Raw genomic sequence first — 11,943 nt, forward strand, 5'->3', positions numbered from 1 at the left:
ACGAAAAGCAATACCCCAGCAACAAGCTTCTTGTAAGGAAGAATTTCCGCAGCCGAGCAAAGTAATCAAGTAAGCGCCAGCAGCAGACGACAGTTGGCTCACAGTTTTATTTTCATCCTCCCAAGCAGCCGCATTGGCAATGCAATAAGCAGCTTCTAATTGTAAGCCCGAATCACCACCTAGTGGAAAAACAATTTTTTTTTCATACTGTTTTACGACAAGGAGATTTAGAACTCAATACGACAGAAAACGCACGACACGTAAAATGACTGAATCATAGATCTATACCAGTTAAAAAAGTGCAAAGGCCTTGAATAGACCCATCAATGCCACAGAATATGATTGCGTTTTGCTCCTTTTCCATTAACGCCTGACTGAGTTCGGCGAGAAATTCTTTGTTAACATCTTTTTTTTTCCTCAACGTAGTAGCCATCGAATGGAGACTTGACGGCGAATACGTACGGGGCTGCAATTGTTCGAGCCCGCTCCGTTGTATTGTCGTTACTTGAAAGCGTTTTTCTCTTCGTATCCTGCCAAATTGTAGGCGATTATCTTCTCGAATGCTTTTTACGGTACTCGCTGATTCACAACTCATTTTTTAAATAAATATTTTTGTACAAGTGATCAAGTTCAATACATCTATGGTTTTCTTCTTCAAATTCCACAGCACCTAAAATCAATTTCAATGTGATATAATTAATTATTAAATTATAACAAACAAAAGATAATTACGTATAGTATTGGCAAAAATTTTCCACTCTTCCTTGTAGAAACTTAATTTTCCTTGCACATGTAATGTGTCCCCTATTGTATATTCACTCTTTTCTTTTTCCAATATGGTAAGCAGATTTTCTAAACCATCATCCTCTTGATTACAAATTAGCTGCAAAAGAATTTGAAAAAGAATCAATATTGATGAGGAAAATATTTAGAAGGTAGGTGGTAGGCACCTACCATAATAGAAGAATCATTTTTAAGTGACGCTCTAAGTTCTTCAATTCTTTCAAGTTCGGCAGTGTTTTTTATTACATGACACGAGATGACACCAGAACCATCATCCACTGTAAATGTATAAAACAAAATATAAATACATAGTATTGCATAAAAACGAAATGCTAATTAAAGAAAACAATTTAAAATAATTAATCAAAAACAAATTTTAGGGGCTTACAAACATAGACGTCAGCTTTTCCGGATGACAATTTGTCGATCACGGTCCCAAGGACGTCAACGTATGCCACAACTTTTTGTCCAAATATCGCAGTTTTATTGTCAGAAATGTTTTGCTTTAAATTCTTTACACTTCCTATCCACAGTTTTAAGTGATAAGCGGCTATTGATGATGACTGTTGTGATTTTAATTTTGTTTCAGACCTATCCCAAAATTCTCTATCTTCAAATTTGTCGTCCATCAGTACTGGTAGTCTGCTGCTGCTGATTTGCCACATTGCTTGAATTTCGACTTGAGTAACGATTTTAACTTTTACATTATTTTTTAAAATTTAACTTGAATGATCAAACAATCAGATAACTAGATGTAAAAACTGAAATCAATAGCATTTTCAATCAATGCTGATCATTTCTGGAAAACAGGCTAATTTCCATTTTATTGCACAAATTTTTTCATACCCTAGATTCCTAGTTATGGTTCTTCATTAATGAGTAATGAGTAATGACTAATTGAGTGATTATTACTTTACGTACAGGATCCAGGTCCAAACTCCATTACTTTATTACTGCATCACCAAACACATGACAATGTTGCAGTTTCTCTACTAGGGTGAATAGCAGACCCGCTGCTATTGCTACTGCTTTTTGCTTTTTTAACAGACATAAAATAGCGGTTCGAGGAATATCGTCTAACAACAGGTGAAATTACTTCTTACCTGCAAAGTTGCTTGCTTGCTCCAAACCACGAGGAGTTAATTTTCAAAGCAAACAAGTTCATACTGCCCTCACCCGTCATTGCTCCATTGTGAGAAGTAGTGTACAGTTACTCTATGCCAGGTCTTGTTCCATTTTTACTCCTGCTCGAATACCTTATGCATTTCACAAGTTTGTTGAATTGCGTCATAAGGTAATCACACGATGGTATTTTCCGCATTGACTTGGGAGACTGAAATCAACTGGTGGAAAAAAATCCGTCAGTATATTGAGGATGCGAGAACAACTAAAGTTCTTTTTTTTTTTTTTTTTTTTTTTTTTGTTTTTTTTGTCGTTACTTAGAGAGGAAATTGCAGGGGACTAAGAATCAAATTAAAATACACGGTTAATAGTGACGAATTTATAGGGTCTCGGCTGGAAAGGCCTCCTGACAGAAGGCCCAGTGCATTCTCCGCTCCTTGAGATTTTTGCCGTACACAACTCCGGTTGCAAAATTTCTAGTTTGGGTTTGGGTAGCCCGTCTGCAACGGCCAACTGAAGCTCGTCAACGCACGGCATTTGGATTACGTTGAAATAGAGATTGCCTATCATCCGAGATACTGGAGTCGGAAGTGCCTTTAAGCAGCTAAAGAATTCGTCGTCGCATGCACAATGAGATCTTTGGTAAAATGAGAAAAATCCAAAGTAAAATTCAATTTCCATAGCTTTATCTAATAGAAATGCACGTACTTGGTATAGAAGGACAGATTCATCAGGCCATGGGCGCTGGCGAAACCTTTCACTTTAATAGGACAATGATCGTGTGCCCGGCAGCACTTGTCCACTTCGACCAAAGCACCCAGATCATCGTAAGACTGGGCAACATCTCCTGGACCACACCATTTCGTTCCTAAGAAGTTAAAAATGTATATAAATATATTTTAAAAAAGAAAAATAATTTCAGTACGCAGCTTGAAAATGAAAAAGAAAAAAAAATTTTTTTTGAACAGATGACTTGCTTTCAGATTACAATGTAGGCAAGGAAAGCTGATGACGTATCAATCTTCGTCATCACAAAATAGCTTTCTCCCCCCTTTCGTCATCTTCCGCTTCCCACAAGAATGTGAAAGTAGCTGAAGAAGACGACTATGCCCCCCAATTTTGCTGTGAGTGGTATTTTAAAAAATAAACATATACACGTACCTGGAACAATAGTCGTGACAAAAGTCGTCCAGGAGCTGGAGGAAGTCGAATTTTCTGATCTCATGGATCTAGATGTCCATCCTCTTCCACTCGATTCGACTGGTCCCCTGAGGTACTGGCATTGCTTTATTAGATTTACCATGGTTCGAGTATCGACTGGGTAAATGGGCATGAAAACCGACAAGTTCTTCAACACTTCCACTGCTTGGAAATGGTAGCTGTTGAAAGGTTAGATAAAACAAAGGATTCAGTATTTGCCCTTTAGGAACCAATTTTAGATCAAAATGAGATTCATAATATAGTTCTTAATGAATGTCAGGATCAATCTAGCATTCATGGCATGTCTGCGTGTGAAAAATACATCTTCCAAATGTGGTGTGTGTGAAATTTCTGTAATCTTCTGTACAAAGCTCAATAACGGGTTGCCACCTGGCGTACGAGTGAGGGGGGGGGCAACGAATCCTCAACTAACGTAGATTAAAAACTCCCGGATAAATCATTTATGAGGTGGGTTTCCTAAGAGAATGTACATTTCTAGAGAAAGTTTTCGTTTCTAAACTTATCCCTCAGGGTAAGTACGGCTGAATGCAGGTAGTATTAGAATACCCCTCCTCCCCCCCCTTTTCGATTCAACGTATTTAAAGATCCAAAATTTTTCAAATTTTTTTTCAATTTTTTACTTAAGTTATTTCAAGACTCACTAGAAAACCATAAAATTGTATCTAACAGCAAGCTTGAAATTGTGTTTTGAGAACAAAAGGAAAATTCGGTTTCTAAATTGTCAAGGCCTGCTTTCTACAAAAGAATAAGACAACAACATACTTGACTTCCATCAGTTTGCAGCTGTTAACGTTCTTGTTAACGTAGGTAATAATAGCCACCGTTTCCTCGTCGTGAAAGGCTACGTTGGAAGTAGTATTGGCTGTTTCTGGATTAGCTTGAATGTTGTTAAGGTTCTCCAAAATAATGCGGTTCTTGTCAGCATGTTTCTGCTGGGAAGAAGGGCGGTCGAAGAACTTCCTCAATAAGCGACTCCAACCAGACGAAGGAGATGGCCCGGAACTGTTGCTACCATTATCGATGGTGGCTTCGACCGCGGCATGGTTGTTGGTGTCATTAGCCGATGATTCGGTACTGGTCGTAGAATTCAGAACTACAACAGTATCTTCGGTTGATTGACACTCGCATGGCACAACTAGGTACGAGAACAACGTCACGGTGAAAACCGCAACTATCCCAAGACGGACCGACATTGCACGAACTGCCTCAAGTTTGTATAGCTTCTCGCGTTAACGTGATTTTCTCGACAAGTCTTCTGTGACGTAGCTAACACACTTGCAAAGATCCAGGCGTTAGATCGGGATGACAACAGCGGAAGTAGCTGTTAAAAATGGGAGAAATCGGTGCGCGCGGAGGCGCAGGCCAACACGAAAAGAAGCTAACCCACTACAATTCACTGCTGCACAGCTAGCTAAACAGATCCAAACCAAGTCACGGTTTGAGACGATATGAAAAGTCGGAAAAAGTTCGGTCTCCCGAAAGAGAATTCTGTACCGTTAAATCTAGTTCCCCAGAAGGTACCTGAGCAAAAATCGCAGCGGCTCTTGTTCCACCACACTAAGGAAACCAGCAGGCAACATACACTGATGTTATGAACAAAGGTGACTCCCACAAAGCTTTTTTAAAAAATAAAACTGTAAATGCAACAACCTGAATAGGGTTTCAGGCAAATTTGAACACCGTATCCCACCTGTAATAATGTGATTATTATCAATTAAGACTCAAATATAAAAAGAAACGTTTCCGGGAAGTCTCGAAGACGCATGGGACTTAAATCACATTGAAGAATACCTGCCGCACCGTTATTCTGTCGTTGCCGGTTATACAGGGGAGCTCCACACTGGTTTTCCCAGTGGAAAAAAAGGGAACAACAATCGCGGTCAACGCCAGAAGGCAAACCCGTTGGCCCAGTTAAAGAGATACCAGCATTGCCAACAGCAAAGGCGAATGCTTGCTAACCTCTCTCCGGCCCCCTCCTTGCGGATGCCTCGTGGAAGTGTGTATGCATACGTTAAGTTGATTGTGGTCATAACCCGTTAACGAACAACACAAGTGTTGTTCGACCCACAATCAGCTCGACAATTGCCAATTCTTTGCTCTAATGTTTTTAAACATAGAGGATATTTCCACAACGGCGTGTATTAAGACGAAAGCGAGAAGGATGTGAAAAACTTACGCCATCTTCATTTTCTTGATTTGCGTGTCTGAGGTCGTAGTCAGAGGTTGAATGGACCATTTCGCGGTCAATTCTTTTCCTGAAGACGCCTTTTTGAGACTTTTTTCTTCTTTCTCGTGGTATTTGCGCTTGTTCTCCAAACGTTTAGCTTCTCGTTCACGGTTCTTACGATTTTTCATCATAGAACGGTAGAGTCGTTTATCTTTGTTACGAATCATCAACTCGCGGAATTTGTAGTGCTCCTTCTCTTCTTCATCCATGCCTTTAACGTCTGGCATTTCCACACGGCCCCTCAATACTTTCATGCCTTTTTTCTACAGGGAAAAACATTTTGTTAAAGATATACATATCTTTTGTATATATATATATAATAAAGAAGAAAAAAAAAAGCGCATATCAGAATTACCTCGTTAACCACTTGGGACTTTGTGGGTTCTTTCTTTTCAACTTTGCCTTCTTCCTCCTCTTCATCACTGCTATCGTCCTCAGTCTCCTCCTCCTCCTCTTCTTCCTCTTGTTCAGCTGGCAGTTCAGAGCAGTCAATTAGGAAACAAAAACACTACTAATTGGCGTAAAAACATACCTGGTAGAGATTCTCCACGTTGTAGCGCCAGGAGCATCTGTCGCTCAGGGGGAATGTAGTCACCCAGACGCTCAGTGACAAAGGGCGAAATGTGAGGCGGCAGATTAGCCCCAATGAAATAATCTTCAACTGGAAGTAACCGGCGGAAGTTAATGCAGTCAAATAACCATTGAGGCTGAATATAATAACTATGGAATATTGCATTGCTATTATCTCCGCACGAAAACAAATCAAACTATATGATATAATTACCGTGAAAGATATTGGTTCTCAACCGAAGGTCGATCAACAACCTGATGAGTAATGCTTTCATCAGTTTCATCATATGTTGCACCAGGAAATATGGAAGAATCCCACGAAACTTCACCGCCACACGACCGGATCACAAAAACTACGGACTCGCGTGGAACCTCACGGCTAATGAAAAACTTTAAACCTTTAAAGAGGTTTTGAAGTCGCTCGATTGCTTCAGCTTCCCTTTTCGCTTCCTCAAGTTTTTCTGCTCCTTCAGCCTGTGGAATAAACGAAGAGTGTAAATTTTATCATAACATTAAGGCAACAGAACGTTTAACCCTGTTTCCCTTACCGAAGGAAATTCGTCGATCTGAACTTCTTCTTCGGCCTGGGGTACGTTTGTAACAAGGCTTGAATTCAAAGCAGCCACTAGTTCGTTATATTCTTCAACCGCATCTTCATCCGTTGCATCTTCTTTAACTAATAAAGAGGGTCATGTAAATTTACATCTCAAATAATGTATTAAATAAGAATAGGTACCAGTAATTCCGGGAAGCTTTGGTGGATACTGAAGATTAATCGAATGATAGAGTCGGAAATTTATAAATCCAAGCATCGATGTGTAAAAATCGACGAAATTGGTCATGATTCTGTAATCCACATCAGATGCGGTAGTAGGCTTTAAACAAAAAGTATCATGGTGACTATGGCTATGGGAAAATTTTGGTTGATTTGAGTTACCTTGAAGCCTCGTTGATGATTAATAAGAATAGTCACAGGCTGGCCTTTGATTTCTACTTGATAGTATATGCCTTTAACAGAAATAAAGACTTTGCGCAAAGCTTTGGCAGCTATAACATAGTGTAAAAATTCTACTGTCAACCTTCGACAGAGTGAAATTAGATTTGCTGGGACTTTGGTGTCTCGAGGCAATGTTGAATAGAAAAAACACAGAGTTAAGCAATCATCCAGGTCATTCAGGGCATCCATAAATGTAGGATATCTATTGCAAATATGAAATTTCATGTAATATAATGAATGCAATAGATTCTTTTCCCGTTTTACCTTTCCTTAACCAAATGATCCAACTTCATGCTGGGCTTGTTTTCTTTCAGTCGTGCAACGGTTTCTTTATCACCCTTTTCCAATGCTGTCTTTATTTTTCGCATAAAAACTTTGAATTCTCTGAACTTCCATATTAGAGGCTCATGACTCAAGAATCTGATGTCTTTAAGATAGTACAAAGTCTTTTTGTCAAGTTTTCCCTTCTGAGCCTTTTTCCTGTTGTTTGGTTCTCGTGGGTAAACTCCCTTCAAGATGCAGAGACGACGAAAGTCTTTCAAATTCAATTGCAACTTCTTTAAAGCTTGAGCTCTTGTAATGTATTTAGTGGCTTCCCCGGCCTCATACTGTAATTAAGGGGAAAAAATTAAATAGTCTTAAAGTACTGTTTCCTTCTCTGTTTCTGCATGCCACGTCAGAAAATCGTAAAGCGAGAACGGAAATCTAACGCAACAATTGACAGCCACTAAACTTTATTTTCGTTTACCTTCTTCTTCATCGGTGCACCCATTTTTTGTATCTGCTAGTTATGTATTGAATTTAACAGATCACTTTCAAACGGGACCCTACTGCGTATTTGTTCGGACCACGTGCGCCGAGAAGCCAAAACTTTATCAAGCAGACAGAGCTGCTGCAGACGGAGCTTATACTAAATAGGCCGTAACGCTTTCTTTCTAGTCCTTCAATCTTATGAATTTGCTAATAAAATAATATTAAGTTTTAAGATAAATATATGTTAAAGCTTAGAAAACATTAGCCCATAACCCCGAAATTCTTTGAGTGGATTGGTTCGTTGTTTTTAAAAAGAAAATGACGTTCCCGAAACGTAAACAAAGGCTTACAGGGATGCACATAGATGGCGCAAGTTACTCCTATTTATCGAATTCTATCTAGTTCTTTACATCCACTTACCGAATATTTCTACTGCATCGCGCTAGCGGATTGCCATACAAGGACATGAGCTGTCCGGCCGTGTTGGGTTATCGAAATTTCGAGTTGCAAAAAGAAAGAAATGTTATTTTCTTTTTCTCCGGAAATGTTTAGATTGCATCACGACTTCGCCGACTAATTATGTGATAACAATTATATTGCCATAATTTTTACATCACACTAGAAAGCCGTGACCAAGAAGGGGTGCTATTCAAATCGGCATTTGATTTGGCTTTTCGGGAATCCGTCATTTGAAGTTTGAAATTGCAAACATGTAAGTGTAATTAGCCAAGTTTTTCTAAATTTATTTAGAAATTTTTGTTTTTATGTTCCTTGTTTTCTTCTAATGTTCGTGTCGTTTAACGCAGGGATTTTTATTGCATTAGTTGCACATTCTTCTTTTGGTGTCATTTATTGATGGTCATTTCTTATTCAAAGTAGGTTGATTAAAATTCCATTGTGTTGACATGCTGTAGCCCAGCCAATTGATAAAACTATGCATAAATTGAATCCAAAATTGACAAATGAATAATTCAACAAAATTTGCCAATTAATTAGTGGTGCAGATTATGTCATAAAGACTTCGTGGGACAATGTGACTTTAGGTTCTGCTGAGCAAATCAAGATAAACCTGGAGAACCATGATGAAAAATCGTTTAAAATTGTGATTCAAGCTCCTTTCTATGATGATCCACCTCCAGACACACCTGGTGATCCTGGTGAACCTAAATGGAGGCTTTGGGATTTTGAATGTAATTATATCATCTTTTAGATTGAAAAAAAAAGAAACTGTTTAATTTGTTTTGAAACTTTTTTTTTCTTTATCCTAGTGATAAAAGTGTTCTTCCTGAATGATCTACAACAGTATATCGAAATTGAGCTGGGAGCGTAAGAACGCCGTTTCTTTATTCCGATTGAATTACTTTTACAACTAGCTTGTAATTCTTTTTCAGGTGGGGTCATCACTTCGTGCTACTTTTAAATGGATATCGCCACACCATACAATTTGGAATGTTGATTGATTATAACGCAGACCGTACTGATAAAAGATGGAATGGAACCGCCATCATAGCTTTAAGTTACTTGCCAGCCAACACGTCCAAGATGAACATATATTCGTTTCATGGGATTAACGACAAGCGTGCTGTCAACGCTCTTTACCCTGTCAGTAATAATGCATCTAAAGAGTTGGATGAGTAAGAACTCCCTTAAGTGTTAATTTTTTATTGCAAGCCATTAACGTCACATCGTTGTCTAGCCATCAGTTAGAAACCTATCAGCCCTTCGACGTTACTGTGTTATCAGCAGATCAAATTCGATCAACATCATCGGTCTGGACGGATGCAATGCAAGGGTAAGCATATCCATATTTTTAAATATCTGGTGTCTAAAAGTTGTTACATAATATTATTAACATCCGTCTTTGTAGGATCCGGAGTTTTAAGATTGCCAATTCGTGGAACGGCAAAGCACTTTCTCCTGATGAAAGTGTCGATTTGCACATACAACTTGACGCATCCAGCCGAAATTTGATTCTGAACGTGAGCGCCCCGTTCTACGACGATAGAGCTCCCGAAAAAGCCACTGGAGGCCCATTTGCTGATTTGTACAATTACGAAGTCGTCCATCTTTATTTGTTGAGCTACCCCGATTTCAGATACGTTGAAATTGAATTAGGACCGTACGTATCATTTCTCACCAGGATTTTTGCTTTTCTTTTCCGTAATTTGACGTTGTTTTTGCTACGATAGATGGGGACATTATCTTGTCGTCTTCTGGAACGGCTACTACAATAAAGTGGGAAATCTGGATTCCCTTCTGAAATATACGGTTAATCGCAGTGCGTCACGATGGACTGGGTCTGCACTCATCCCACTGACCTATCTGCCACCAAAGGTATGCGTTAAAACAGTAATAAATATTATGTAGCGGTTAATTTTATTGTTCTATGTTAGGTGTACTTAATGAATGCCCATTCTAGTCATGGCATTGGTGCAAAACGTCAGTGGAACAGTTTGTACCCGCTTCCGGCAGACAGCAATCAAAGTTCACCAGATTAGTAAGAAATTTTTTTTGCTTACCTTCCTTACCTGTTGGATGAATTGCATATAATTAACCGGAAATTTAATTTTTCTTTTTCAGTCACGCCTTAAAGTATTACAAATTCATCGATATTACGGAACTGTATCCCGAAAACGATGATCCAAAGTGCTCTCAGATGTGGCAAGACTTAAATGTCTGTCAGACTTCAGCGGTACAGTCGCCGATTAGTGCTGTTGGCATTGTTCTCTTCAACGTTGCACTTGTACTTCTAGCTAATACCTGAGAAAGTGTGGTTCGCAGTTCTGCTTGTCAGCATAAGTTAAAATTCATAGCATATTAAACCAATAAAATGTAAATAATTTGTTTACGTTACCGTGGATTTCAGAAAGTGTTGCATTGGCACATTTGATTTATTTTCCTTTACGAAAATCAGGCATCCAGCGATTATCAAATGGTGGCTATTTCCCCTAAAATGCTATAGAAAAATACGTGATAATTCCAAGGTAACGGTAAACAGTATAATGACTTAACAAAAATCAAATGTACGTGTTATCGGCGACCAACTAAAACTAGAAGGTGTTTGAAAGACGGATGATAAAGGTACATTTGGAATGGCGAACATTGGCAACAACTTGATTAGAGAATAACGTATTGTGTGCACTAAGGTACGTATTAAGAAAATTTACTGTCTCCGGAAGTTGTACTCGTGGTTTGGAAAAAGTGAGACCCATTTTCGGCAGCCAATTTCCTCTGCGACATCGACAATTTGTTGGAGTTCCCTAGCAAAGTCGCAAAGGGTTTCTTGCCGGCCACGCGCACGCGCACTGGTGTCGCCTTCGTCTCTTGCGGATGCAGCGCAACGGGCGCCGGTTTACTAGCAGGAGGCCTGACGGGTGTTACATTCATCTCGTGTGCACGTCGGTTGATTTTCATCGGCGAAATTTCGATTGTTGAATTACCACTTTCAGATAGACGGGTATCGCCTTCATCTTCCGATATGCAAACTACTTCGGGCGACGAGACGGCAACAGCGGCTGCAGCACTAGATTTGGCGAAATACGGCGAAGAGGCGACGATGGCAGTAGACGATTGAGATTCTTGCTGTGTTGATAGAATTAACTGTTGCTGGCTGGCAATTAAAGAAGCAGCGTCTTCAGCCACAAAATTATCAGCAAATTCTTTTAGCGAATTTAACATGGGTGGGAAGCAGTTGTAGTGGCGAATAGAAGACCGGACCCATTTGGACAACTGGTTTACGTATCGCGGCGTCTTTGCAAAACGGTCATCCACAAGAAGAATGGCTCCCCAATCGGCTCTGTGCCTGATACACCGTCCAAGTGCTTGATTCAATGCCCTATTGTTTTTTGTTTTGTTTTTTTAAGACGAACTAGATTAATGTAAAAGCAATCCGAAGTTTGAAACACATTTCAAAACGAACCTGAAGGCTTGAATCTCATACCACTCAGATCCGCTGAGCAAAGGGGTAGTGGCAGATAGTTTATCATTGTACTGTCGTTTAAGTTCGACTTGAGTATCTTTGAAATTAGGAAATGGAATCCCGACACAGACGACAGCCCTGGCGTTATTGTCGGTAAAGTCCAAGCCTTCGCTGACTTTTCCTCGACATACGGCCAGCATGACGGCCCCGCTAGGGAAGTCACTTTTCTTTTTCTCAGGATTTTCATTAGATAGCTCACACGAGGCGTTCAAATTGCAGCTTAAGGCGCTACGATATAGAATTTCATTAGAAACTAGTCTGGAAAACGCGTAATAAAATGAAGTCTTTTAC

At 39.5% G+C, this 11,943-nt stretch overlaps 4 protein-coding genes across 6 annotated transcripts in view; 1 reads left to right on the top strand and 3 right to left on the bottom strand.

Annotated features, from left to right (window-relative positions):
• Positions 1–11,943, bottom strand: part of LOC130686839 (importin subunit alpha-3-like) — a 36,487-nt gene that overhangs the window by 747 nt on the left and 23,797 nt on the right. Inside the window, exons 1-5 of one of the 3 annotated variants that reach the window (XM_057510007.2) lie at positions 1,176–1,411; positions 955–1,061; positions 733–883; positions 289–670; positions 15–179 (exon numbers count right to left, since the gene is read on the bottom strand). In XM_057510007.2, coding sequence (XP_057365990.1) covers positions 15–179; positions 289–595 — 472 coding nt within the window. In that variant the 5' untranslated portion in view covers positions 596–670; positions 733–883; positions 955–1,061; positions 1,176–1,411. Of the gene's footprint in view, positions 1–14; positions 180–288; positions 671–732; positions 884–954; positions 1,062–1,171; positions 1,412–11,943 lie in introns of those variants that run through there. The other 2 variants (XM_057510006.2, XM_057510008.1) reach the window with 2 other exon arrangements.
• LOC130686835 (pescadillo homolog) lies at positions 2,128–7,800 on the bottom strand. The gene is made up of 13 exons (XM_057510000.2): positions 7,669–7,800; positions 7,185–7,528; positions 6,861–7,122; positions 6,660–6,798; positions 6,472–6,599; positions 6,138–6,397; positions 5,886–6,073; positions 5,709–5,824; positions 5,303–5,616; positions 3,889–4,200; positions 3,067–3,284; positions 2,614–2,773; positions 2,128–2,542 (listed from the first exon to the last, which is right to left on the bottom strand). The coding sequence occupies exons 1-13, from the start codon at positions 7,690–7,692 to the stop codon at positions 2,257–2,259; spliced, it is 2,751 nt and encodes a 916-aa protein (XP_057365983.2). The 5' UTR covers positions 7,693–7,800; the 3' UTR covers positions 2,128–2,256.
• On the top strand, positions 8,240–10,498 carry LOC130686837 (uncharacterized). Its single transcript, XM_057510003.2, has 10 exons — positions 8,240–8,385; positions 8,480–8,548; positions 8,670–8,863; positions 8,942–8,999; positions 9,065–9,307; positions 9,370–9,465; positions 9,541–9,792; positions 9,863–10,007; positions 10,067–10,170; positions 10,254–10,498. Coding segments are annotated over exons 1-10 (1,347 nt in total). The 5' UTR covers positions 8,240–8,383; the 3' UTR covers positions 10,438–10,498.
• Positions 10,575–11,943, bottom strand: part of LOC130686843 (Fanconi anemia group J protein-like) — a 31,847-nt gene continuing 30,478 nt past the window's right edge. Inside the window, exons 14-15 of the mRNA XM_057510010.2 lie at positions 11,593–11,880; positions 10,575–11,508 (exon numbers count right to left, since the gene is read on the bottom strand). Of these exons, the coding sequence (XP_057365993.1) occupies positions 10,827–11,508; positions 11,593–11,880 (970 nt within the window). The 3' untranslated portion in view covers positions 10,575–10,826. The remainder of the gene's footprint in view (positions 11,509–11,592; positions 11,881–11,943) is intronic.

This window comes from Daphnia carinata, chromosome 2, assembly GCF_022539665.2.
Source record: "Daphnia carinata strain CSIRO-1 chromosome 2, CSIRO_AGI_Dcar_HiC_V3, whole genome shotgun sequence".
NCBI classification, from domain to species: Eukaryota; Metazoa; Arthropoda; class Branchiopoda; order Diplostraca; family Daphniidae; genus Daphnia; species Daphnia carinata.